Here is a 26,763-nt window from a genome sequence, read left to right as displayed (position 1 = left end):
GCATAGCATGAGAATCAGCCAAGACATATTTGGGGACCAGAGGAAGAGTAATCATACATTACAGGGAAGGGGATTTGAGGGGGAGTATGTAGAGTGGCAAATTTCTCCTCAAAAGAGATGGTGACTTGGAGTTTATGGAAGAGATCTCTGCCCAGAAGGGGATAAGAGGAGTCCAGCATGACCAGGAAGAAATGGATGGATGATGGTACTGGGTCCCAAAAGCACCAGGTGTTCATATGTCCAAGGATACATGGCAGGGTTGCCTGTAGCTCTCTGAATAGGAGAGGCTTTTGGTTGAAAGAGGACTCAAAGGTTTCTTGAGGGCTGAATAAGGAGCACCCATATTAACTAAGAAATCCACAAGGTGATCCTCAACTTTAAGTTTTACCCTGGGTAAAAAGGAACCCCGGGCCCTTCAATCCTCAAGAGAGAATATTTGGGGGTGATTTGAGTCAGAGCTCCTTCCCCTTTTTCTTCTTGGGAATTCATTTTTCTAATGGTCAGTCTCTGCAGTAGGTGCACTAGTTCCTACACAAGGGTGGCCTGGATTTTGCCCTTGGTCTGGAGGGCAGGGAGTCTCTTAGGACCACCACAAGGATTTTAGCCACCTCCTTGCCTATTTGTTTATCTGGAGTATCCCTAGTATTGAAAAACCTTCTGGGCTATCTCAAGTAGCTGAGATATAACCATGCCTTCAAATCTTTCCTTGCAATTTCTTGCTAATATCTGGGGTAGATTGGATGATCAGCCCGAACATGTTCAGGGGCCTTGCATAGAGGTCTCAGGGTCTATGGGAGTATAGATACAGTATGCCTCATAGAGCTTCTTGAGGAAAGCACTGGGGGGATTCCTGGGGGCCCTGTAGGACTGAAGAGACTTAGGACAAGTTGGTAGGCACCGACTTTAGCCAAGGAGGAGAAATCAGTGGTATGTATCTAAAGAAGTTCGGCTCTGTTGAGAATTGGGAATCCCATTGGCGGTGAGCTAAGGGGAAATAAACCTTGCACCTGATCCCTTTGATCCTCAATATGCCCAGGACAGCCTTCTGGGCCTCCCATTTGATCTGATCACACTCCTCAATAGTAAAGAGGGTGCTGAAAATTTGCTGGCATTCATCCCATGTGGGCTGATGAATGTGGAAAACAGACTCTAAAAAGCTTGTGGCTTTTCTGAGAAGGGAGGATTTGGGAGCCTTCCAATTATATAGGTCACTAGTAGAGAAGGGGACATAGATTAGCAAAGGGTTCCTGCCTTTGGGGTTAACAGTTTCCCTGAGGGGAGGGATTGCTGATATGGATTGACCAGCACAGGAGTCCACCTTCTCCCATAATGAGTGCTTCCTCGAGTATGACAGCACCACAAGGAGCCGGGGAGGGAGCAAGTCCCGAGGCATTAAGGAGTGGCAGTGGAGGCAATGCAGGTAGGGTGGTGGTAGCTCAGGGTGGAGGCAACCCAAGGGAGGGTAAGGTTTGGGGGTATCCTCTAGCAGATTTTGTAGAACAGGACAAGTTTTATTTTTGTCCTTAGATTGGGGTGACTGAGTCTTTTTCCTTGACAGGGGTGCAGTTTGGGACACAAGGATTCAAATTCCCCATTTCAAAGAACAAGCTCTAAGGCAGGTAGGGATTGTAGGGCCAGAACCAGCCAGATATCGTGGAAGGGAACTGATCTGGATGTCCAGAGTTTCCAGTAACTATCCACCATACAGAATTCACCACCTCTCTGTTAAGGAATCCCTGCGAGTGCCTGCCTGCACTGAAAGTTGGCCACTCTTTTTGACAGAACAGGATCAATTTAGACCTAGCCAGTCTGACACCAATAGTCAACACCATCTTTAAAACCTTCCTGAAAATGGCTCAAAAGGCAGCCTATGGGGAAGAGTAAAAGATATTATTTCCAATGTCCTAAACACATATGTGCCCACTGATGTCTCAGAGGTACCCTGAAAGAGGGGTCACTATCATGTCTGAAGTTCCCAGCCCACTCTCAACAGAAATCTAAATCAGAAACATAACCAAAGATTGTACTTACCTCCAGAGGATTTTACCCATCTCCATGGCTGCCAATTGGGGAACTAAGTCAGGAGAGAACATACTAAGATTAGAACTGTTCAGTTCCCGGGCCCTGAAAACAGGGCCAGCTCCCCTGAAACTGAAAGAGGCCAAAACAGATGTGAGATAAAACAGAAATTTGACATGAAGATTATTGTAATGGGCTGCTGCAAGGGGAATTCATGTCCCAGATTGAGCAGGCTGCATGGAGGGAGAGTCATGCTTATAGGGAGCAAAGTGAAGGGGAGGGTTCCTATCGCCATAAGCAATAGTTGTATAGAAGCAAAAAGCTAATCATTATTTTCTTATGTGGGAATGTCCTTAGGCTTTAAGATGTTCTAGGGAGTTAACAAAGAAAGGGGCTGGTTGAAAAACAATCCCTAGAGGCCTAAGAGAAGAGGGAGCTTATTGTAATTTCTCTGAAATGGGGCCAAAGGGTATATCTACAGGGGGATTGAGCATGTACTGCTAAATTTGTGCTTATCTGTTGTGCATAAGGGGGTGAGATCTATCAGGGTTTTTGTATGGGGTCAAGATGTCTCGTGTTGTCCTTGTGGGCAAGTGGGTTAAACTATGCAAGTTATGGTGAAATATCAGTTTTTCCTTCCTGGCCCCAGGATTTTCACTATACTTTAAATTATCCAAGCTTCCAGAGTTAGATTAAGATATTGGGTTGATGGGCAAGTAGGTGGCGCAGTGAATAGAGCATCAGCCCTGAAGTCAGGAGGACCTGAGTTCAAATCTATTCTCAGACACTTGACACTTCCTAGGTCTGTGACCCTGGGCAAGTCACAAAATCCCAATTGCCTCAGGAAAAAAAAAAAGTTGGGGTCAAGAAAATGTCTTGTGTTGTCCTTGAGGCAGATGGGTTAAGTCATGCAGACTATGGTGAAATAGCAGTTTTTCCTTTCAGGCCCCAGGGGTTTCTCTGTACTTTAAATACAGTGAAGAGTTTAAGTCATTTCTTACAGAAAAATAGTATTCCAAAGCATTCATATACCATAATTGATGGGCATCCATTCAGTTTCCAGTTTCTTGCCACTACAAAGAGGGCTGCTACAAACATTTTTGCATATGTGAGTCCCTTTCCCTCCTTTAAGATCTCTTTAGGATACAGGCTCAGTAGAAATACTGCTGAATCAAAGGGTATGCACAGTTTGATAACTTTTTGAGCATAGTTCCAAATTGCTCTCCAGAATGGTTAGATTCGTTCACAATTCCACCAACAGTATATTAGTGCACCAGTTTTCCCACATCCTCTCCAACATTCATGATTATCTTTTTCTGTCATCTTAGCCAATCTGACAGGTGGGTAGTGGCATCTCAGAACTGGCTTACTTTTCTCACATCAATAGTGATTTGGAGTACCTTTTCATGTGGATACAAATAATTTCAATTTCTTCATCTGAAAATTGTCTGTTCATATCCTTTGACCATTTATCAGTTGGAGAATGGCTTGAACTATTATAAATTCAAGTCAATTCTTTATATATTTTAGAAATGAGGCATTTATCAGATCTTTTGGATGTAAAAATGTTGAGGGATATAATTTTTCAATGAAATTAGTAATCTCTGTTAACTGAAGTCAGGAAGAGATGATGGGCACAAATATGAATTACATTTGAGGTTAAAAAAAGATTAGGTTAAAGAGAAGTTATAGAAGAAATCTAAATAGTTTCTCAATGTTTTGTCAAATATCAGAACTATGCACAAAAATAAACTCATTGCAGTGGTCTCCAGTGGTTAAAGACACCAAGAAGCTAAATGTAACGTTCTCTGTTCAGTTTTCTTGAGGTCTCTGGAGCAACCTTCTTTTCAGTTCAGTAATCACCACAAGAATAGCCAGGGGTTAAAGCCCAAATCCTTTATTATTATCTCTTTCAAATTCTTGTCTCCTTTCCTGGGGCCCAGTTAGCTCTCTTAAAGGCCTTCCAGAGTCTTGGTTTCAATGAAGAAAATGAAGGAGAGCCTGCCACCAAGATGGTGTGAGATGGGATGAATGAATCTGAGTCCAAAGCTTGTGCTTCAGCCTCCAGTCTGCTTGTCTTCTCTAGCTTTTTCCTGAATCAACCTGGCTGAGGTTCCTAGCTTATATGCTCTACACTGAGTTTAAACCAATCATTATATCACTAGGATATCATTAGGAAACCATTATTTGTTGTAAGATTAAATCAGTCATACTGAACTTAGAGAACTTTAAGCACCATGCTAAACTACATAATCATTGTTTCATCAATTCCACTTAATTAGTATCTTGTAAGAATCCTTGTTTCAAGTTCAGAGTTCTGGCCCATAACATCTCCCGCTTTCTTTTATTTTAGAACATAAGGTGGTCACTCTCCCTGACTTCTCAAGGAGGTGAGAACCCCAAAAAAGGAGGTAATCATGCCCTCCCTGATGTCTCAGGAAGGGTGTATGAAAACACCAAAAGAAATGGGGAATCAAACCAAATTAGCGAGTTTCTGAAGGGTCTCACTTGAAACAGGTATACATAACTCCATCAACATGGGAGTCATTACACAAGCATATAGTAACACAGGCTAGTAGTGATGTAACAAATAACATGAATTAACATGAGGAATTATACATGTCCATAAGTTCTAGAAATAGTCCAAAACATTCTAGTATCCATTACTTCATGTGTCAGGAATACAATAATTCCTGCAAGTTTTTGAAGTCCTGCAATAGTCTCATCATGTATCAGGGAATCCAATGATACCTTCAGGTTGTGAAGTCCTGCAATAGTCTTATATCTCAGGGAATCCACTGATTCCTGCTGCTTTTAAAGTTCTGCAACAGTCTTAAAAACAACTTTTCATCTCAGGAAATCCAATGATTCCTGCTGGTTTCTGTAACAGTCTCATTATCAGTCATGCTCTTTCAGTGTCAGATATTTTTTAGGTCTTCTCCTTTGTTTCCAGATTTTTCTCTTTTTCTGTCTCTCTCTAATGGACAAGACAAATATGACTCATTGGCACCCATCTGATTCCTTCTCCCTCTGTAGAGATACAAGCAAACCCTCTCTCCCAAGCAATTAACCTATCTAGTCCCTTCCATTTACCATTTTTGGGATTTCTCCTGGCAATCACATTGGAGCTGCTCACACTGGACACTGCCCTTCTGTCAGGTTAAAAAGCCTACACTCTCCCCAATGCAATCTCTTTCTCCCATCTGATTGCTTCTCTGATGATTGATCTTATCAGAGTATTAAACTTATAAAGACTCTCTGGGTATAAACTAAGCTGCCATCATGCCCCACCTGTTTTTTTTTTGGTTTTTTGGTTTTTTGGTTGTTTTTTTTTTTGAGGTCTTGGAGCTGGGCCCTGCCTCTCATTTCCTTGGATCAGTGAACATTCTGAGGCCCAGTGGAAACCTCGATTGTATTTTGGACATAGGGTTTTGGGTCTTATTTTCTCACCCTGTCCTCTCACTCTATCTCTTTGCCTACATTGAACTCTCAGATGTCCTATTTTTCCACATTGAAAGCATTGACGAATCTCTCTGGAAGTCCCTTGCCAAGAGGGACCCTGTCTTCTCATGTTCATCATAGTCTGGGTATAATAAGCATTTGTGCCCACTGTGGCACAGTGTCTTATGATCTCCTCTAAAGGAGTATCTTTGTGTAGTCCCCATATAATTCTTCTGCAAACCTCATTAGCATTTTCTTTAGTCAGTTGTTTTAACATAATTTTTGTAACTGCATTTTCTCCAGTGGTTTTTGTGACAGCTGTTTGCAAATGTTTGCAAATCAGCAAAGGGTTCATTGGGACCTTGCTCTATTTTCACGAAGGCTTCCCCTCCATCTTTTCCTGTGACAGTGCCCCAAGCTTTTATAGCAGCAGCAGCAATTTGCTCATATGCTATCAAAAGGTAATTAATCTGTGCTGAAGTGTCTGAATACTGACCTTTACCTTCTAGTTGGTCAAAGGTGATTTGTATATTAATTCCAGTTTGCTTATTGTATTGGGCTTGTATCTTGGGCTTGTAGCCTGCATAGTTCACTATACTCCAAAAGCCATCACAAGTTTTGTCCAGGTTCTAAACATGTCCTTGCTATAGATTTCCTGTCACTAGAGGTTAAAATTTCATAAGCCAAACTCTCTCGTAACATCTTAACATAAGATAATGTAGCCCCCATAAAAAGTGCAACCCTTTTTCAAATCCTTAATTTTTTCCAGATCAAAAGGAGTGTATCTTCTCCTGGCTTGACCTGAAGAATCAAATTCTTCAATCACAGGGTATGCATTTATCAAATCAGATATATTCTGTTCTTTTTTTAGCTTTAACTAGTGCTTTTTGTAATCTTGTCATAGGCTGCTTCATAGATGGTGCTGATTGTGTCACTGCTCCTCCCCACTTCTCCCTCCACCCAGGAAGGGTTAATTGAGGGGGGGTAGGTCAAGGGTTGGGGAATGCTCTAATGGCTTCTGCTGTGAAGCACCACACTCCTTAATTTTATCAGAATTGTACTTGACTCCATTCTTGTCTAATTCTTCATGCTTTTCACCTAGTTTGTCTGTATCCTCCCTTTCCTGCTCTTTGTTCTTTTTCTTTATTCTATAACTCATATAATTTCTTAAAGACAGTTGTATTAAATTATATGTATAACGTGTTTCTTTAGGAATTGAGTCAGGGCCCTTATCATTGTAGTATTCACATAGTTGTTCTCCTACTAATTTCCATGCGTCTAGATCTAATTCTTTTTCCTTAGAGAACTAAGGAGATGTGTACCATACTATCTAAAAGTTCAATGATCTGCTCCCAAGTTACAATCAAACCTTGGTTTTTTATAAGTTTAACCAAGCTTTTGACACATTTTCCTTGAAGTGGATAAGAAGGCTCCTTTCTAAACATTTGTCCCATTTTAGCTGAAACACTAGTTTAGTCCTTTACAAAGTTTCCTTCTTGTACTCACCCTAATTTCTGTGTCACAGATGTAGGTCCTTGGTCCACATTCAGGTGCCAAAATTTAATGTTCTCTGTTTGGTTTTCTTGGGGTCTCTGGAGCAGCCTTCATTTCAGTTCAGTAATCACCACAAGAGTAGCCACGGGTTAAAGTCCAAATCCTTTATTATCTCTTTCAAATCTTGTCTCCTTTCCTGGGGCCCAGTTAGCTTTCTTAAAGGCCTTCCGGAGTCTTGGTTTTAGTGGAGAAAATGAAGGTGGAGAGCCTGCCACCAAGGTAGTGTGAGATGGTGAATGATCTGGCTGAGGCTCCCAGCTTATATGCTTTACACTGAGTATAAACCAGTCATTATATCACTAGAAAACCATTATTTGTTATAAGATTAAATCAATCATACTGAACTTAGAGAACTGTTAAGCATCATGCTAAACTAAATAACCATTGTCTCATCAATTCCACTTAGTACCTTGTAAGAATCCTTATTTCAAGTTCAGAGTTCTAGCCCATAACAGCTTAATGAGATCTAAAATTGGAAATTGGTTTTAATTCTAAGACATAGTCAAGCTGACTTAGGTTAACTAACTCTCTTTTACAAACTAAACTCATTTCCTTAACTTACCCTTATAACTTTATCCATCACTTACTTTCTGGACATGTCAAAAAACTTGAATTCCCTAACACAGAAAATGGTACAAGAAAACTGCTTAGAACTTAGGAACACATACATACACACACACACACACACACACACACACACACAATGGCTAACAAAAGAATACCAGATTTTCTCCAAGGGAAAACACAAACAAAAGAAAAAACCTTATACTCTAAACTACAAAACACCCACTGGCTAAAGTAAATGATTCCAGTGACAAATAAGTTTTGCAAGTAAACAAGAGACTATTCTACGCATCACTGTAAATCTCAGAAGGAAATGGAATAATGTTCTGAAGAAAAAAAGGAGCTTAAAGTACATTCCAAGATAATATACCCTGCAAACTTTTATTAAGTTGTTAATAAGAAGGTAGACATTGAATAAAGTAGTTATTGAAAGCATTTCTATGAAGAAATCATATGTGAACAATTTTGTTTTGTTTTGTTTTGTTTTGGGGGGGAGGGGGTTTGGTATTCCCCTTATCCCTTTAACAGAAATACAAGACAGACAAATGAGTATGACAGCTGAGGAATGAATACGTAATGAAATAAATTTTAACAGGAAAAAAAAGATAAGGAAACCTAGAAAGAGAAAAACACTATGAGATTTAAAAATTCACAACCACCACCACCACAAAAAATTTTCTTGTAAAAGTACAAAAAGAAACATGGATAAAAACATAACAAATAAAAGAACCCATGATAACAAATCAGGCCTGTAATACCCTGGACTAAACCTCATAGCACATCATGGGGAAGTGAATCAATATTTTTTCAGAGATTTAATTACAGAATGGGAGAATACATAAAAGGAGAAAGAGGATGATATAAATACAATGAAATGTGTAACATGTTCTCATCAAGTCAGTGTAAACAGGGAAGGAAAATAATTTTTGTCTTTTAGTAAAAAGAAGGCTGACAAGAGAAAGTAAGGTCACAAAAGAAGGGCTTGAAATAAAAAAGGAAAAGGGAGAAATGTCAGGCCAGTGGTGAGAGAAAGTCCCATTGAGGTGTGGGGAATGGTAGTTTCTGTAATGGAAGATGAGGACCTAACAGTTGATATAATCACTAACAGTATCTAGTGAAAAAGTATTTTACCTTTATAGTTAACATCCTGACTTGAGTGCAAGTCATGTAATATGATTTTAAGGTCCTCTGATCTTAAGGGGGCTTCTGTTCTAACAATAAGTCAGTAATCATAAACTTTCTGCTTTAGAAGTCTGCCTCAGGGACTTATTACATTCTCAATCTAAGAACAGCAATCTGTCTGATTCTGAATAGACCACTCCTCAATTCATTGCCGACTGTCAGATAGCTTCTGGCCTCAGGTTGGTCCCAGAGACCAACCACCTAGGGATAATCGGGTCAGTGAGAATCAAATTCTAGAGACCACTCCCTGACCCTGACCCTACCTCTGGGCTATAGAATTAGCATGTCAATGATAGAACGCTGGATAAAGCTGTCTTTTGTCTCTTAGAACTTTGCTAAATTCTCTTGGAATTTAGCCCACTTGTAATGGCATTATAATTACAATAAAACTTTGCCCCTTGACCAGGAAATGGGTTCAAGCCTACAAACTCTTTTGAGACACCTCACATCAGTCTATGACCCCAAACTTTTGGAGTCCCCTTCTCAACCTCAACACAGGGGAGTCAGAGTTGGTGGACAACTGCCATTCCCAAAAATTTTAGGGTACCTAAAGAGGTGATTCCATTAAAAATGGAATTTTAAGAGGGGAGATAGTATAAATAAAACAAGTATAGCAAGAATAAAATTAATGTAGAAATTGTGAAAAATATTTTATAGACAATCTCTCTGGTAGTATGTGATTGTGTTGGAATATTGCTGTGATATAGGAAATGAAGAGCAAAGAAAAGCTGGGTAGCTTGAAAAACAACGTTCAATTATTTATTGTATAGGTTTTCTTGAAATGGAAATTTATTGTTTCATATTGAATCCTCTCATGTTCTGCTGTGTACATGGCAGTTTTTTTTTTTCTTGTTTTGTACTTGTTTAAAATGAAGAAAAATTTAAAAATGAATACAAAAGAAAAAGGAAGAAAAATGGGGGAAAATAACCAGAAAAGAAGCAATGATTGATAGTAAACTATACAATCAGGGATACAGGAAAAGTTCTACAAAATAAATTTTCAAAAATCAATAGCCTTGCTATATAGTAATAACAAAATAAAAAAAGGCAAATCCCTTTTCAAATAAGTATAAAATCATAAAATATATGTATCTCCCAAAACATGTAAAGGAGTTGTATAGATTCAATTAACAATTTTTAAAAACATATATATATATATGTGTATATATATATAATATATATATATATATATATATATATATATATATATATATGAAACATCTTAAATAACTGGAGAAATGTTCAGGTCATGGCTAAGTCATTACCAATATAATAAAAATGACAGTGCTACCAAAATTAATTTACATTTTTTATGCTATACTAAACAAATTCCCAATGGAATACTTTAGAGTATAATAGATTAATATAGTATTTATAATAGAACATAATAATAGTATTAAATAATAATAATAATAGAGTAATAATAATTAAGTTAAAATAACAAAATGCATTTAGGAAAAAATAAAAGCTCTGGAATATCAAGAGGAATGATGAAAAGAAGTCAGGATAAAGGGGGAAAAGCTCCTTAAATTTAAATAGCAGTCATCAACACATATGATATTGATTAAAATAGATAAACAGAACAAGATAAAGGAGAAATGAAAACAATAAATATAAATTACGTAGAAAAAAATCCCTATTTGAAATATAATTTTAAAATAACAATTTGATTAAAAACTGCTGGGAAAATTGAAAAGGAATCTAGTAGATATTAAGCTTAGATCAACCATTACATCACATTCCAAAATACATTCTAATACATATGAGACCTTTATTTTAAAGATCACAATATAAAAAAATTAGGAAAAAAAACATATACCTCTCGTAGCTATGTGTTCTACATATATTCTTAATCAAAAGAGATAGAAAGATAAAATAAATAACTTTGATTACTTGAAACCAAAAGTCTTTAACATGGGCAAAATGAATGCATCTTGGATGAGAAAGGAAGTGGGCAAATGAGAAAAAAAAATGTTTTTTCTAAAATGTCTCTAATAAAAGTTTGATATCCTTGATACATAAACAATTAACATTTAGGAGTAATAACCATGCCTTCAATAAATAAGTAGTCAAATGATATGAGCAAATAGTTTTCAAAAGAAGAATTTCATAGTAGTATTTGCAACGCATGAAAGAATGCTCAAAATCATTAATAGTATAACTGCAAATCAGAATAACCCTGAAGTTTTACTATAAATCCAGAAAATTAACAATGACTAAGATAGAAACAGTAAACATTGGAAGGTCTGTGAAAAGATAGGTACCTTAATGCATTGTTTGTGGAATTGTGGAGTTATGAATCAGTACAGCCATTTTGGAAAACAGTTTGCAAATAGGGTGACTAAAATATACGTAGTCAGAGATGCAACTATTAGGTTTATATCCCCAAGAGGTCATTCATAAGAATTTCCTATATAACCCCAAATATTTAGAGCAGCCTTTTTGTGTTTTCTTTGTTTTGTTTTTTTTTTAATTTTTTTTATTTAATAGCCTTTTATTTACATGATATATACATGGGTAATTTTACAGCATTAACAATTGCCAAACCTCTTGTTCCAATTTTTCACCTCTTACCCCCACCCCCACCCCCTTCCCTAGATGGCAGGATGACCAGTAGATGTTAAATATATTAAAATATAAATTAGATACACAATAAGTATACCCGACCAAAACGTTATTTTGCTGTAGAAAAAGAATCAGACTCTGAAATATTGTACAATTAGCTTGTGAAGGAAATAAAAAATGCAGGTGTGCATAAATATAGGGATTGGGAATTCAATGTAATGGTTTTTAGTCATCTCCCAGAGTTCTTTTTCTGGGCATAGCTAGTTCAGTTCATTACTGCTCCATTAGAAATGATTTGGTTGATCTCGTTGCTGAGGATGGCCTGATCCATCAGAACTGGTCATCATATAGTATTGTTGTTGAAGTATATAATGATCTCCTGGTCCAGAGCAGCCTTTTTGTGACAGCAAAGAATTAGAAACAAAATAGATCAGCATTGATTGAGGATTGTACATGAATGAAATGGAATATTATATTGTCAGAAATGTTGAACACGATGAATAGAGAAATATGGAAAGATTTATATAACTTGATACATAGTAAAATAGATGCAAGAAAATAAAATATACAATGACCATAACAAGGTAAATGGAAAGAACAATCACAAAAGTGAATATTGCAAAATTACAAAAAATAAATATGGCCCCCAAATAGAGAAATGAGAAAATACTCCTGCTATCTCCCCCTTCCCTTTACAAGATCTGTGGGTTGATGCAATGCATACTTTTAGGCCTTTTGTATATTTATTAATTTTGTTGATTCTTTTTTTCTTCTTTTTATCATATGGAGTGTTTCCTTGTGAGGAGCAATAGGAAGACTACTAGGAGAAAGTCTGATAATGTAACTAACGATCAGGCAAGATGAAGTCTATTGGATGACCTTGATCCCAATAAAGCTAAAACCAGTTACTTGCTTAGGTCCAGAAGGGAATTAAGGATTTTATTAGTATAAAAAAATTTGGAATAACTGCTATTCAAAATGTACCAGAAAGTCTACAAAGGTTGAAAAGCAAGATTTTCTGGGTAGCAGTAAAAACTTTGTTGAAATGAGCATATTTGTTTTTAGGTGCATTAAACTGTTTTTTTTTTCCTTCAAGCATTTTTCAGTCTTCTCTTTATAAAATGTCTTCAATAAATCTGTTTAACAAAGTTTTTACAAAAACATTTTTCAAAGATAAACCTAAATTCAGCTCTGTCAAAATTATTTTAAATGTTTAAGTAAGACTTTGAATTAACAAGGTTATGGTGCATAGAAAAAAGATAAGAAGAGAATGTGAAATTCAAAGAATCTTTATGAATCTGTGATTGCTTTTCATAGTCATGAAAAAATGTTTATTTTTCCATAAGCAAACACCCTGTTAATATTTGGGATCAGAATTGTTGATCTTGTAGAGAAATTAATTTTTTTTTATTTTGCCTGGGTTTTCCATTAACCCAAGATCTCTCTCATGAATCCAGTTCCATAATCCCAGAAGAAGATATATTGGAGGTTCAAATCCCCTACTATATTCTCCCAGTGATTGCTGATCCCCAGTGACTGCTGGTCCAAAGACTTTGGTGAAAATGAAGCATCCTTAGCTAGAGAGCTTAAGAGTCAAGAAAAGATAAGTACTTGAATTATTTAACCTGAGTTGAGTCTTAGGAGCATTAGGTGGATGAACCATTTCTCAAACTCGGGAATGAATTTTGGAAGTCTAGCTTTTGAGATTCAAATCCTAACAAGGGCATGAGGAACAAGTTCATGAGTATTGGCACTAGGAAGAGTGATTCCAATGTACATAAGGAAATCACTGTTGATACATGTTTCTCAAAGTTTGTCCAAGTTCATGTTTGTTGTTTCCATGACAATATCTGTTCATTTCATCCTCTGCCATCCTCTTTTCCTTTTGCCTTCAATCTTTCCCTACATATTTCATCTTCAGCTTCAGTGTTTGATCTGCGAATAGTTCAAATTATTTTCTTTAAGTATTGACTAATATGATATCTTTTGCTGTCCAAGGGACTTTCAAAAATCTTCTCCAGCACCATAATTTGAAACTGTTAATTTTATGGTACTAGATTTTACTTTATAGTCCAACTCTCACAGCATTCATTGCTACTGGCAAAATCATAGCTTTAATTATATAGACTTTTCTCAGTGTCCAGGCCCATTGTTCTATTAACTAAACCACTTAGCTGCCCCACTTTGAAAAGTACTGATATCCATAACAAAATCACCTGCATAACCAAGAGATTCAAACATATCTTTTTTATTATTCCCCTAAGACAAACTGTCAGAACCATAACTGGCGAAGATGAAAATAGGAAATATGAGGCAGATCTAAACTGGCCAGAAGTAGAAATAATGGGGAAATCATTATGACCATAGATTTATTTCAGTGCCCCTCTACTGCACTCTGTATTAGGAAAGTGGACCACAAAAAAAAAAAAAAAAAAAAAAAAAGGAAAGTGGACCTTCAGGTTACTCTAGTAACCATGTGGAAATTTTGGGGAGCAGGAAATGTATTTACTCTTATTTTGACTTATCAGATCTTTTTTTTTTCCTTTCAGTTCACAGAGGGCTCCTTGTTGGATGGCCTCTATTGGGAGATGTGGTACAGCAACAGAACAGTAGCTGAAAACCGGAGTTTCATTTACTATGAGAACCTCCTTTTGGGTGTGCCCCGAATCCGTCAACTCAAAGTCAGAAATGGGTCTTGTTCTATCCCCCCAGATCTAAGAGAGGAGATTAAAGAATGCTATGATGTTTATTCTGTCAGCAATGAAGAAAGAGCTCCATTTGGTCTCCAACATGGAACAGCGTATGTACATTTTCCTCACAGGTTTTTGTGCTTTCTCTCCTGTTTCTCCTATGTTTCCATTCATTCTTTCAGCAGTTAGAAAATGTTGTCAGTAATTTTCCAGTGCTTTGTAATCCTAGATTTTGTCAAACATATTCTTACTTTCTTTTCAGAATGTATCCACTCAAAAGATTAATTTGTATGTTGCCCATTCAGTCACTGAATCATAAAATTCCCAAATTGGATGGAATGACCAAAGAATCCTCTCTATAATATAACAGACAAGTGGTCATCCAACTGTTGCTTGAAAACTTCTAATAATAGGATTGTACTTGCACTTATTGCCATTGCACTTATGTTAACTCAGCTTTTCCTGCTTTGATACATCTGTACATTACTGATAGTGCTGCCCTTTTGGACCAAACAGGAGAATTCTAATTCCTCTTTTGTGTGACAGCTTTTTAAATACTATCATGTTGGAGGTTCAAATCCCCTACTACTATTCTCCCAGTGATTGCTGATCCCCAGTGACTGCTGGTCCAAAGATTTTGGTGAAAATGACACCAAGAGACAAGATGAATTCTTCCCATTATGAGAAGTACAGCTTAGTTTGTCCAAGAAACCTCCTCCACAAAAGTGTTAAAACTTAACAAAAACCCCAAGAAAATTCTGATTGGAAAATCCAAGAAAAGTCAGTGAGTCATTTTTATAGACTAGGGGGATTTAGGGAGATAGAGGGGACCACAAACATTAAGAAGAAATGGTCTGGCCAAAAAGATCATCACATATAGAGGATGATATCACCCAGGAACAGAAATTTTAGACTGAGAACTGTGACAGGATAAGATCCAAGGGAATCTTTGAACCAGCACTGAGTGTAGGAGTCGTTGTCATTTGGCAACTCTGTCGCTCACAATTTAGTTCCAGATTAGACTAAAGTGAGGATCTGTACATAAGTAGAGGTAGTAGAGAATAGTGGTCAGTGACAGGTCCTGTCTACTGAGCAAGGAACAAAAACTGAAACAAACAGTAACTGTGAGAATATGATCCCAAAAACAGCAGGAAATTCTTTCTACCTCTATTAAAAGCCAGGAAAGCTTCAGTGAAGTAACCAAGGCAGGAGTCCCAGACCAAAGGACAACTTGCAGTTGTGTTGCTCTGAACCTGCAAAGCCTCTCAGTGAATGAATAGTGGCTGAGCCCATTAGCAGACTGCTAAAATCCCAAACCAGGTACAAACCAATAGACTTCAACATGAGTGAGGAACTTGTTGAGCTCAAACCAGGGAGATGGTGAGTGGGCTTAGCCCTGCATCACTTTAATTTGCAAGTTTTGAGAGCTTGCAGGTCCCCAGCCTGAGTTGTGAAAGCAGCAAAGTACAAAAGAACAGAAACTAGCCTAGTCATTTCCCCCTTGACTCACAGAGAATCCTATATTCACATTACAAGAAACAGGCATAGAGAAATGAGCAAGCAGAAAAAGATTCCCACCCCAAAATGCTGTTATGGTGACATGGAAATTTATGACACAGACCTTGAAGAGAATTCTCTAAAACATCTAGAACCAAAGCCTCAAAGAAAAATGCAGCTTGGACACAAGTACAGCCAGAATTTCTGGAAGAGTTAAAATTATTTTTTTAAAGAGCTAAAAGTAATTATAAAAACCAATAAATATGAAAGGAAATGATAGCTATGGAGGAAATGTATTAAAAGAGAATTAACAGTTAGAAGTAAGAGGCAAAACTTTGTCAAGAAAATAACTTCCTGAAAATTAAAATTGACCACACTGAAGCTTGAAAAATCAAGAAAGATTAAAAGTCCAAAGCCGGGGGGGGGGGGAGGGAGGGGGGCAGGGGGGAAGAAAATGAGTGGTAAAAAAAACAACTGATTGGAAAATATTTTGAGAAAAGATAACTTAAATATCATGGGATTACCTGAACCAAAAGACAATATATTTCAAGAAATCATAAAACTGCTCAATTTTTTTTAGAGCCAAAGGGCAAAGTAACAATCTACAATTCACCTTCTGAAACAAACCTCAAAATGACTAGGAATATCATATCCCAAATCTAGAGTTTTCAGGTCAAAGAAGAAAAAATACAAGCATTCAGAAAGAAAGAATTCAGGTACAAAAGAGCCATAGGCAGGTCACAAAAAATTTAGTAGTCATTAATATAAAAGGAGAGAAACCTTGGAATTGGGTATTCAACATGGCAAAAGATGTTGGCTTGCAACCAAGAACAACTAAGCCAACAAAACTGAGTATTTCTATGGCGGCTAGGGAGGAAATAGATTTTTTATGAAACAGAGGATTTGCAAGCTTTCCTGATAAAAAGACTAGAGCTCCATACAAAATTTGGTGTACATATACAGAAATAAAGAGAAACATTAAAAAGTAAGCCTGACCAAAAAATCATAGGATTAAATTATTAAGTTTTACATTTTCATATGGAAAAATGATACATATAGCTCTGTCAACATTGGCGGTCAGAGAGAGTTCCTGGAAGGAATTCTGTTTTGTTTTGATTATCTTAAAAGAAGAATAAAATGGGTGAAAAAGCAAAGTATACTAAAGTGAGAGGGAAAAGGGGAAAATTATCTCATAATACCTTTGGCAAAATAAATTCTGAAAGAGGGAATGGGGGACAGGGAAGGAAAAATATAAGATAACAAGTTAGAGGGAAATTCACAATTAGCAATCATAATTGTGAATATGACTGAAATGAACTCACCCTTGAAATAGAGGAGAGAAAAATGGTTTAGAAACCAGACTATAAAAATGTTGTTTACAAAAAACACATGTAAAGCAAAAAGATGAACACAGTTAAAATAGGAGGCTGGAGCAGAATCTATTATACTTTAAAATTAAAAAAGAGCAAGGGCAATAATCAGGTTCTTAGACAAAACAAAAGCAAATATAAACTTAATAAAAGAGAGAAACAGGAAGACTAGATTTTTGTTAAAAGCTACCATAGACAATTAATATTATATATGTACACCAAAAGGCAAAGCATGTTTAAGAAGACCAGAGGACCAAAATGTCCATTCTCTTTAAATTAGAGACTCCATTATTGGACTTACACCTCAAGATTGTATTTGTTATGAAGAAAGTCTTCACATATACCAAAATATTTGCACTAGAACTTTTTGTGATAACTAAGAAATGGAAACAAAATAGAAGTCCATTACTGGGGAATGACTAAACTATGGTACATACATCTAATAAAATGTCATTGTGCTGTAAGAAATGGTGTATATGATGGAAAGAGAGAAGCATGTGTTAATTACAATGTAGTGTAGGATTGGGAATTATAAATCACAAGTTTTAAATAAACATAATTATGAAGAGTATTCTGCATAAATCACCTGAGAAGAAAGTGAGTTTACCTTTCTTAGCGTATCTTATGTTGATTATACTTTAGAATGGCTATTTCCTGAACTGTAAATTTTATCAGCAAATTATCTTTAAATAATTTTGTATGATGGGTTACTTCTGGAAAAAACTTTAAGAAAGCTAATTCTCTATGTTCAATTTTTGTTAAGTATGCTCATAGAAAATATTACTTCCTGATCTGTCTGTGGAACTTGAGCTTTCTCCTGGGTACTCTTGTCACTGACCCTGATTTATTACATATTTTCTGTCAGTTTTTATAGTTGCTAATAAGTTGCTTATAAGTTGCTAACTGTAATGTTGGTTTTTCACTTTGTTTTTTTACTCAGTTGGACTTACACAAGTGAAAAAGACTTAAATGGGAGTAGTCACTGGGGATTGATTGCAACGTACAGTGGGGCAGGCTATTATCTGGACCTGTCAAGAACCAGAGAAGAAACTGCAGCACAGATTGCTAGTCTCAAGAAAAACATCTGGTTAGACAGAGGGACCAGAGCAACTTTTATTGACTTCTCAGTATACAATGCCAACATTAATCTTTTTTGTGTAGTCAGGTATGTATTTTTTGATCATATTGTAAATCTTGGTTTGCTCATGTATGTGATGATACATTCTTAGTATATTCACAAGTAAAAAAATGTACTTTATTTTATTAAATAAGAGTCATAAGATTCAAAATGTATAGAAAGAATGGGTTGTGGTATTGATAAAGAAAAGACAGAATGATTTCATGGTATACTGAATGTTTTTTGGGTATGTGGATTAAAAGTATTAAATGTTAGAATCTTAAGAGTAGGAATGTTTATCTAGTATAATTATCCTGGGGGAAAAAAAGCTGTTTTTCTATCATCTATCATTTAAGAGAATGTCATCTCTTTGCCATAGACATGTCTTATGACTTTGACTTTTAGTCCGTACTTCTTTTCCTAAGTTTGTCATCCTCTGCTGGCATCTATCCCATTTAACATATGAACTCAGGAGGGATGGGGATTGTATTAAATATTCTGTAAACAACAAAGGTTACAGCTCATGCTAAATATAGACTAAAGGTAGAATAAATATATTTTTCAACTTCTATATTTCAGAGGATAGGTCAACTTTGGATAAGAATAGTGCTTTTCATTAAAAGCAAGAAAAGGTTCTCTGACTTTTCCACTGTCCACTTTAATACTAAAGCTTATCACTTAATTTTGCTAGTTTTCTATTTGCTCTTTTATGAAATGAGGGATTGACTAGATTATCTTTAAGGTGTTATGACTATCTGTTCAAAGACACGACAGTAGGTTGACAACCAGATAATCCATCACCAAAGATTCAAAACTTATTTAACAATTTGAAAGGACAGTTAAATTATAGAGAAAAATGAGATTTCATATGTGCCTACAAAGTTATTTTAATCATAATTTCGAGGAGGAAAATATTAATTGGCTATAACAGATATTTCTGTCTGCTGTCTTAAGAATTGTAAAGAATTCCTCATGGCTAAGGCTACAGGTGAAGGAAACAATAGCCAGATGGAGATGAGATAAGTCCATGAATCCAGCAATGTTGTAGGATTGAGTTACCTCCAGTTACCTTCAGCAAGCATCCAGATAGAATGACACAGAAGTACTATTTTTAGTTGCTAATCCCAAAGAACTATTTGTGCTAAAAATTTAATAACATTATTTGTAAGATTCATCTTTGATGTGCCCAACTAGATTTTTTTTCATCCCTAAATTTAAACATCTTTAGATCTTTTTTGGAAAAAAATAATATGTTAAATCTTATAGTACTTACTTACAAAAGAAAAAAAATGATTGTAATTACTGCTGAATTCTGTTTAGAACATGCCTAAATGGGAAGTGGTATGTGGCTTCTTTGAAGACGGGAAAAGCAAAAGCAGCCAAATAATTCCATCTGTATTCTTGTTATTGACTGTCTGTTTTTAAATAAAAGCTATCCTTGAACTTCCCTTCCCATATTTTGATTATGATGATACGGCCATCTCGGGATCTCAAAGCACTTTAGAGATGCTAGATCAGAATGCCCCAGGTGAGTGGGTAGGTGAGGGAACTAAATGAGGAGTGTGTCTCCTCTGGACATATATACACAGAAGGTATACATCTCATCTATATCATTATCTGAGTTATATACATCTCATACAGGAGACCCTGCTTGACTGCAGTAGGTTTGGTCAAGACCAGGAATGGGTCTCAGTGGGTCAGAGAACAGTTATACGTATTGTTCGAAGAGCTAATTTTAATAAAAAACCTTACTGTTTGAAAGAGCTAATCAGAGAGGAAAGTGCCTTTATTTTTCCTAGCAGCCTGAGATGTGATACCTGTTGTTCTAAGAGCTAAGTTTTAGTAAAAACTTTACTGGTTTGGAAGAGCTAATCAGAGAGGAATGTGCCTTTCCTAGTAGCCTGAAATGTGAAAATCCTTCAGAGCCCTTAGCATTGTAGCCAGAGAAACTGACCTGGATCCCAAGTTCAAGGTTTTTATTTTATTTATAATAATAATAGTAATAATTTATAATATCATTATTTATATTTATTTTATTATTTGCTTTTTATCTTACTGAAATAGATTTCTTTTCTTCAACATCCCTTCGTATCACTAGTGCAATGAACTTTGTGTAGTTTGAAGCTGATCAGAAAGATCTTTAGCAAATTCTCCTCATTTACATCATCAGAAACATTGAGTACACAAGTGTCAAAAACAGCCTTTTAATGAGAATATCCTTACAGAATGGATTAAAGGATTCAGTACTATTAGATGACGCTTGGCATTTATAGCTAGGTAGGTGACTGTTCCAGTCATTGCTTCTTTGTGTGTGCTAATAGTTGTTCTGCCAGATTTGGAATTAGATCCAATATTTGGCCAATCTGTAGTCAATCTTTCTATGTAATTTTAATTCCAGTGAAAGGAAAAAATAAGTCCTTTTGCACCAAGTGTATGTTCTACTAGCTCATGTTTGGGAAGATGGATAACAAAGATCTACTGCCATGGATGAAGTTATTATTTCTTAATGCTTCTCCAAAAGACTTTCCCAGATCCAAACATATGATTCTATTAAAGCAATTAAGAATCAACTTCTAGAAAGATTTTTTTCATTAGTATCTCAATTAGTTAAATTCTCTTCATGCAAGTAATGAGATATTTATTGAGCTCCTAAGGATACCAGTCAATGAAATAAGTTTTTATTAAGTACTCAGTAAGTTTCAGACATTGGGCAGAAGAGGCAGAGGAGAAACAAAAACAAAAATTAAACAGTTTCTTTCCTTCAATAACTTTATGTTTTATACTAGGAGGCCAGAATATATAAATGTGAATAAATTTGAAGTAATTTTGAGGGGAGATTGCTATGGGGGGGGTGGGGTAAAGGTCTCATGTGGGAGGTAGTGTTTGAGCTAAGCTTGAAAAAAACTAGGGATACTGAAAAGTTCCTCTATGGGGCATTCCAGATATTAATTAAGCAAATTAGTATTGTTCCAACGGTGACTTTGCAATGAACAAGGCAGTTTTGGGTATGGTTTGTGAAATCTAGTTCATTATTTTCTATGATGCTTTCTATGTATGCTGGATAAAAATAGGCTGCCATTTTCATTCAGAAATGTTCACTTATGGCTTTTTCTTTTACTGCAACATAGATTATTGGTTGAGTTCCCAGCCACTGGTGGAGTGATTACATCTTGGCAGTTTCAACCTGTGAAGCTGATTCACTACATCTCAACATTTGATTTCTTCCTGGCGAGCTGTGAGATCATCTTTTGTTTCTTTATCCTTTATTATATAGTGGAAGAGATTTTGGAAATTCGTATTCACAAATTGCATTATTTCAGAAGTTTCTGGAACTGTCTGGATATCATGATTATTGTGGTAGGTTTGGATACAATAACCATAAACCTTATTTACTTATTTTTTAATTCTGAATTTACAGAATTCATACAGAAACAAAAAAAGAGGAATGTTTTATATGCAAAATAGAAAAAGAGTTATATTTGAAATCACAAGTTCTATTATGCAGTTCGGTTTCCTTTTTAAAAAGTACAAATAAATTCAATATGTACTCTCTTTTATAACCTTCCTGCTTGTCTATTGCCCTCTGAATGTCCTTCAATTCCCTTCTATTAATTTAATTTTTTTTCAATAGCCCTCTTGTTTTCTTTAGCAACACTATCATTATCTCTTTTCCTCTTCATAAAAACAGAAAATGCAAAGTCCTTTTCAGAAATTAACATAATAAAGCAAAACAAATCTACAATTTCCAAAGCCCAGAATGAATGCTTCTTTCTCTGCCTTGGTCCATCCACCCTCTTCAATACATAGTAATATGCTTCATCATTAGTCCTTTGGAGTTGTAGTTAGTCATTGTATTGATAAGAATTCTTGTTGCTGTATAAATCATACTCCTGGTTCTTTTCACTTTTAAAATATCAATTAAAAGATTTTCTAGCACCTTCTTGTAGAAAATATAAGAGCCTCCACATTTCATAGAATAATGGATTTAGAGTTCAGAAGTGAACTGAAACCATTTTGGGTGAAGCAGTTTGCCCAAGACCAAGTAGCAGCTAATCAGGCTCTAGATCCCACTAGATCCCTATGTCATCTGCCTTTCTATTTATAATAGAATTTCCCTAAGCCATGGATGAGAAATCTCTAGCCTATAGACCGTGTAAGACCTCCCAAATAATTTGCATAATCAACTCAGGTCATTACCTAAAAGGTAATTATAATTATATAGATAATAAAAATTATAAATATAATGAAAGGTCATTATAAGCTGAAAACTAGGTAGAACAACTTCCCACTGCTTGAATTCTATAAGTTGATGATTTTGTATAGCCTGCAAATTGTTATAAATATCCAAATGGCCCTTGGCAGAAGAAAGTTTCCGTACCCCTGCTCTCAGCCCAAAACATAGAATCTATATTATATACATATATGTGCTTTTTTTAAACTATAATTAACCTAAATATCTCTTTTCTATAAGTTCTAAAACTTGTGAATCTCATCTGCCTACCCAGATTTAGTTCTACGAGAAGAAGAGATAATTAAACAATAGTGGCCAATAATACCTTTCTCCAATTAGAAGGCTCTTACAAGTGCTTGAAATTTCTTTAAGTTATTCACACACTAGTAATTATTAAATTTATAAAATTAAATTAAATTTATAAAGCCTTAGTACAAAATCAAAACTAAGCCTTCCTGAACCTCTTCATTGTATGGAGGATAAGCCTTTTGAAGCGTGTGACAGCATGGTTTAAGCTCTAATGGGTCTTTCTAAGTTTCATAATCAATTAATGATGATATTCCAGAGCCAGCTTGAATAAGTTAGGCAAGCTCATTACCAGATTGACTCCTGTGTCCATAACTTTTTTTGCTACAGCAACTCATAGACACTGTCTTCAGCTGGATTGTAGAGGTTGTGGTCTATATTGTGGACATTAATAATGAAACCACAGGTCCTAAACATATTGACACATGCTACTCACATATCTATATTTACATAGACAAATAGATATAGATAAACACATCCATATTGGCTTCAAAATAAGCAGATAATATTATGATGATCATAGAATATACGACTTCAAAAGTAGAAAACGCAAATGACTTGGAGTTTTGGTCAATGTGATTGTTAGGAAGAGGTCTTAGAATTTTTTTTTAATTCTTAGAGCCATTTGAAGATTATTATTCTTTAGGTTTTATTTCATACACACACACACACACACACACACACACACACACACTTTGGATTAGCTTTCTAACCAAACCTTATCTTAGCCTTATATTGAGTGACAGCCATGTAACACTATGAATTATAATAATGAATAATTTTGGCCCAAAAGAAAATGGGGAGGCAAGGAGAGAAAGGGATAAGCAGCAAGTGCCTACTATGTGTTAAGCATTGTCCTAAATTCTTTATAAATATCTCATTTGAAGGAAGAACAAATGCACCTACCTCCTTCTCTTCTTTGTAGAAATAGAGTATGATAATTGTAGAATGTTTCCATATTTGTCCAACTCAGTTGATAGCTGAATCACTTTCTTCCTCCTCTATTCTTTTTTTTATTCTTTGTTGGAAGGCATGACTCTCAGCAAGGACATGAAGAAGCACATATTGGCAAATGAATTGATATAAAAACAAAAGATAGGATTTTTTTTTTAATTTATGATCTTAAGACAATGAAATTGGTAAACAGTGCTCACATTTCTTTTCCTAGCTGTCAGTTGTAGCTATTGGAATTGACATCTACAGAAAATCCAATGTGGAATTGCTGCTGAAATACCTTGAAGATCAAAATACTTTCCCCAACTTGGAGCCTCTGGCATATTGGCAGATACAGTTCAATAATGTGGCAGCTGTAATGGTTTTCTTTGTCTGGATTAAGGTAATTTGTGTGTGTCACATATTCTGAGACATAGTTAAACAGTACGATTAGGAGATATGTAATTTTAAGTCATCCTAGTTTATTTTAATGTTGTAGTTTACACTCTTGCAGGACTTAGTGTTTGTTAATAAATGAAACTTGCAGTCTTGTTCTATATGAGGAACTCTACAGCCCCTGTCTAGAATAAACATACAAATTCTCTAGATTGCCAAAGTTGGAATAGGACCCATTTTTGACCAGGGAATGCAAGTAGAAAGTGATTTAGTCTTACTGAGCAGAAAAAGATGGTGGGGCACAGATCAGGAGAAAACTATACATGGGAGTACTTGATCATAAGCATCTAGAGTCTACAGAATCTTATTCCAAATTTAATTTGGAATACACACTATGTAATTTTAAAGGGACCTCTGAGTCTATCCAGTGCAGCCCTCAGGTACACCTGTCATCTTTAGTTATTTATGGTTACACAATAAGCATTAGTGGCAGGATTTTAATCTGGGCCCCCTGACTCCAGAATCAGTATTGTTTCTATTGTGTTCACTGTGTAGTAAAATATTCTGTGGGTTTTACAGCCTGAGTTCCAATTTAGAGTTCCAAATCACAGGATCCAGCATTTTATACTATACTTTCAATACATTTCAATCAATCAATTGGTATTTATTGATTAACCACTATGTATCATGCACCTCACTAGTGGAGGTGACCCATTCCCAGGTTAGGACTTTACTCTCTTTTGGCTATTCTAAGTACTTGATTGGTTAAATGGGGTGGAGAGGGAAAAGAGGAACAGGTTCTTTATATTCTTATGTTTTCTAATCTTTGTTGATGCAAATACTTTTTCACTTGAAGTGAAACTTAATGACCCCTGGCTACATTCATAGGAAGTTGATGGTTCATAGAATTCTTAGATCCAATTCATATTTCTTTTACAGCTTTTTAAATTCATCAACTTCAACAGAACCATGAGTCAGCTGTCCACCACCATGTCTCGCTGTGCCAAGGATCTTGTTGGCTTTGCAATTATGTTTTTGATTATTTTTCTTGCATATGCTCAGTTAGCCTATCTTGTCTTTGGCACCCAGGTTGATGACTTTAGCACATTCCAGGAGTGTATGTAAGTACATCTGCAATTTTCAGAAAGGTTTTGTGGACCATGATCTTTATGCCCCTGTGAAAGAATTGTTCCTTGGTGACCAAAATTCTTAAAAAATTTTAAGTAATGATGTAATTGATTTTTACAGATGTATTAGAATAGCATTCAAAAGATGATGATTAATTCTAAAATGTTGGCACTTATTTTAGTAATTTTTTAATGAGGATTATTAAGTCTTTTTATATTAATATTTAGTTCATTCCATTAATTGCTCAATGAAGGTTAGCTTTTAATTCCATAAACACTCCCTACTAAAATAGTCTTGACCCTCAGGACTTTTTAGCATCAAAATGTAAATGTTATCCATTATAGGATTGCTAATCCTGTTCCTTATTTGCATTGAAAGTTGTGGCTTTACTTTTTATTTTCAAATAATTCTGTGAAAAAACTATCTATGACCCTTATTTTTCAAAAGGGCATTCAGATGGTATTTTGAGTCTTAGAATGTTCCACCCAAGTTTTCCCCCTCCCCCCAAAAAGAGCAAGCTCTGGAAAAAAGTAAACCATATCAAATAATTAGGAAATGGGAAAAGAATAAGGAAGTTCCTTGTCCATAATAGTTATCTATTAATATTGCTGACCGATAAGAGGAAGTACTTCTTAGGTTTCATTAAGATCCACACTGCCAACACTGAAGTAAATCTTCAATCTCATCACTTAGATGTTTGGGAATTTAGCACTGTGTTGATATCCTTTAATAAAATTTTTCTAGTTGATTTTCAAACATTTTTTCTAATGGAATCTACCCTGATTTTTGTGATTATTAGAATTGTTTCAGCAGAGGTACCCATTGAATTCTTAGTATATGTCACTTTGCAGTCTCCTTTATGGTTAATCTATGAAGTTTCCTCCTTAATTATCCAACTATAAAGTGACATATTTATTACAAAAATTTATTTCCAAAAATCTGTTGGTATAAAATAGTAAGATTCCTATAAAAGTGCTGATAATTTTCAAAGCAGACAAAAGATGTGTTATTTTTGTTGCTTGTCAGTTGCTGATATTGCTGATTAGTGAAATCATAATTAAGAAATATTAAATCAACTGCCAGACATTTGTTTTGCTTTTGTAGCTTCACTCAATTCCGTATCATTTTGGGAGATTTCAACTTCACAGAACTTGAGGAAGCTAATCGAGTTTTGGGACCCATTTATTTCACTACCTTTGTGTTCTTTACATTCTTCATTCTTTTGGTATGTACATTTATGTTTCTGATGAAGTGGTTGGTGTTTATTTGTTTTCTCATCCATGCTTTTTCTTTCACTTTGCACTTTACTTTCGAGATATGACTAGTGTAAATATAGCCTTTTAACAGCAACAATTCTGAGGAAAATTCCAGAGATACTGTATTATTGTTGAAATGGATAAAGAGATGAAATCGTTGAGGACTGGTCTTCAATATGTTCAGATACCTCATACCCCTACCCTCTGTGACTGTTTGCTCTTTGGGAACTTTTACTTCTTCAGAGGCAATAATGAATTGTAACCAGTAAACCATCCATCATTTTATATATAGTATTTGATCATTCTCCAGAGTTTGCCATAGAAAACAAGACTAATGTGTTGATAACTTTTGTTGAAATGCTTTTTACTCATCTTTTCTGACAAATAAGCAATATTCCATTCCCATAGTCCTCTGATTCTACAAAAGATAAATGGAAAGTTCATTTTCTCAACTCTTCTGGAACCATTATCACTGGGATTTATTTTACTGTCTAAAATAACAGTTTTAATTAGT

The 26,763-nt window shown here is 35.5% G+C and overlaps 1 protein-coding gene across 1 annotated transcript in view; it reads left to right on the top strand.

Annotated features, from left to right (window-relative positions):
- PKD2 (polycystin 2, transient receptor potential cation channel) overlaps nucleotides 1-26,763 on the top strand; it is a 68,136-nt gene that overhangs the window by 29,455 nt on the left and 11,918 nt on the right. The window contains exons 4-9 of the mRNA XM_023506670.2: nucleotides 13,875-14,125; nucleotides 17,823-18,047; nucleotides 21,128-21,356; nucleotides 23,705-23,872; nucleotides 24,805-24,986; nucleotides 26,098-26,218. Coding sequence (XP_023362438.1) covers nucleotides 13,875-14,125; nucleotides 17,823-18,047; nucleotides 21,128-21,356; nucleotides 23,705-23,872; nucleotides 24,805-24,986; nucleotides 26,098-26,218 — 1,176 coding nt within the window. The remainder of the gene's footprint in view (nucleotides 1-13,874; nucleotides 14,126-17,822; nucleotides 18,048-21,127; nucleotides 21,357-23,704; nucleotides 23,873-24,804; nucleotides 24,987-26,097; nucleotides 26,219-26,763) is intronic.

Source organism: Sarcophilus harrisii, chromosome 6 (genome assembly GCF_902635505.1).
Source record: "Sarcophilus harrisii chromosome 6, mSarHar1.11, whole genome shotgun sequence".
NCBI classification, from domain to species: domain Eukaryota; kingdom Metazoa; phylum Chordata; class Mammalia; order Dasyuromorphia; family Dasyuridae; genus Sarcophilus; species Sarcophilus harrisii.
The sequence above is the reverse complement of the archived record's forward strand: the minus strand, read 5'-3'. Positions and strand labels throughout refer to the sequence as shown.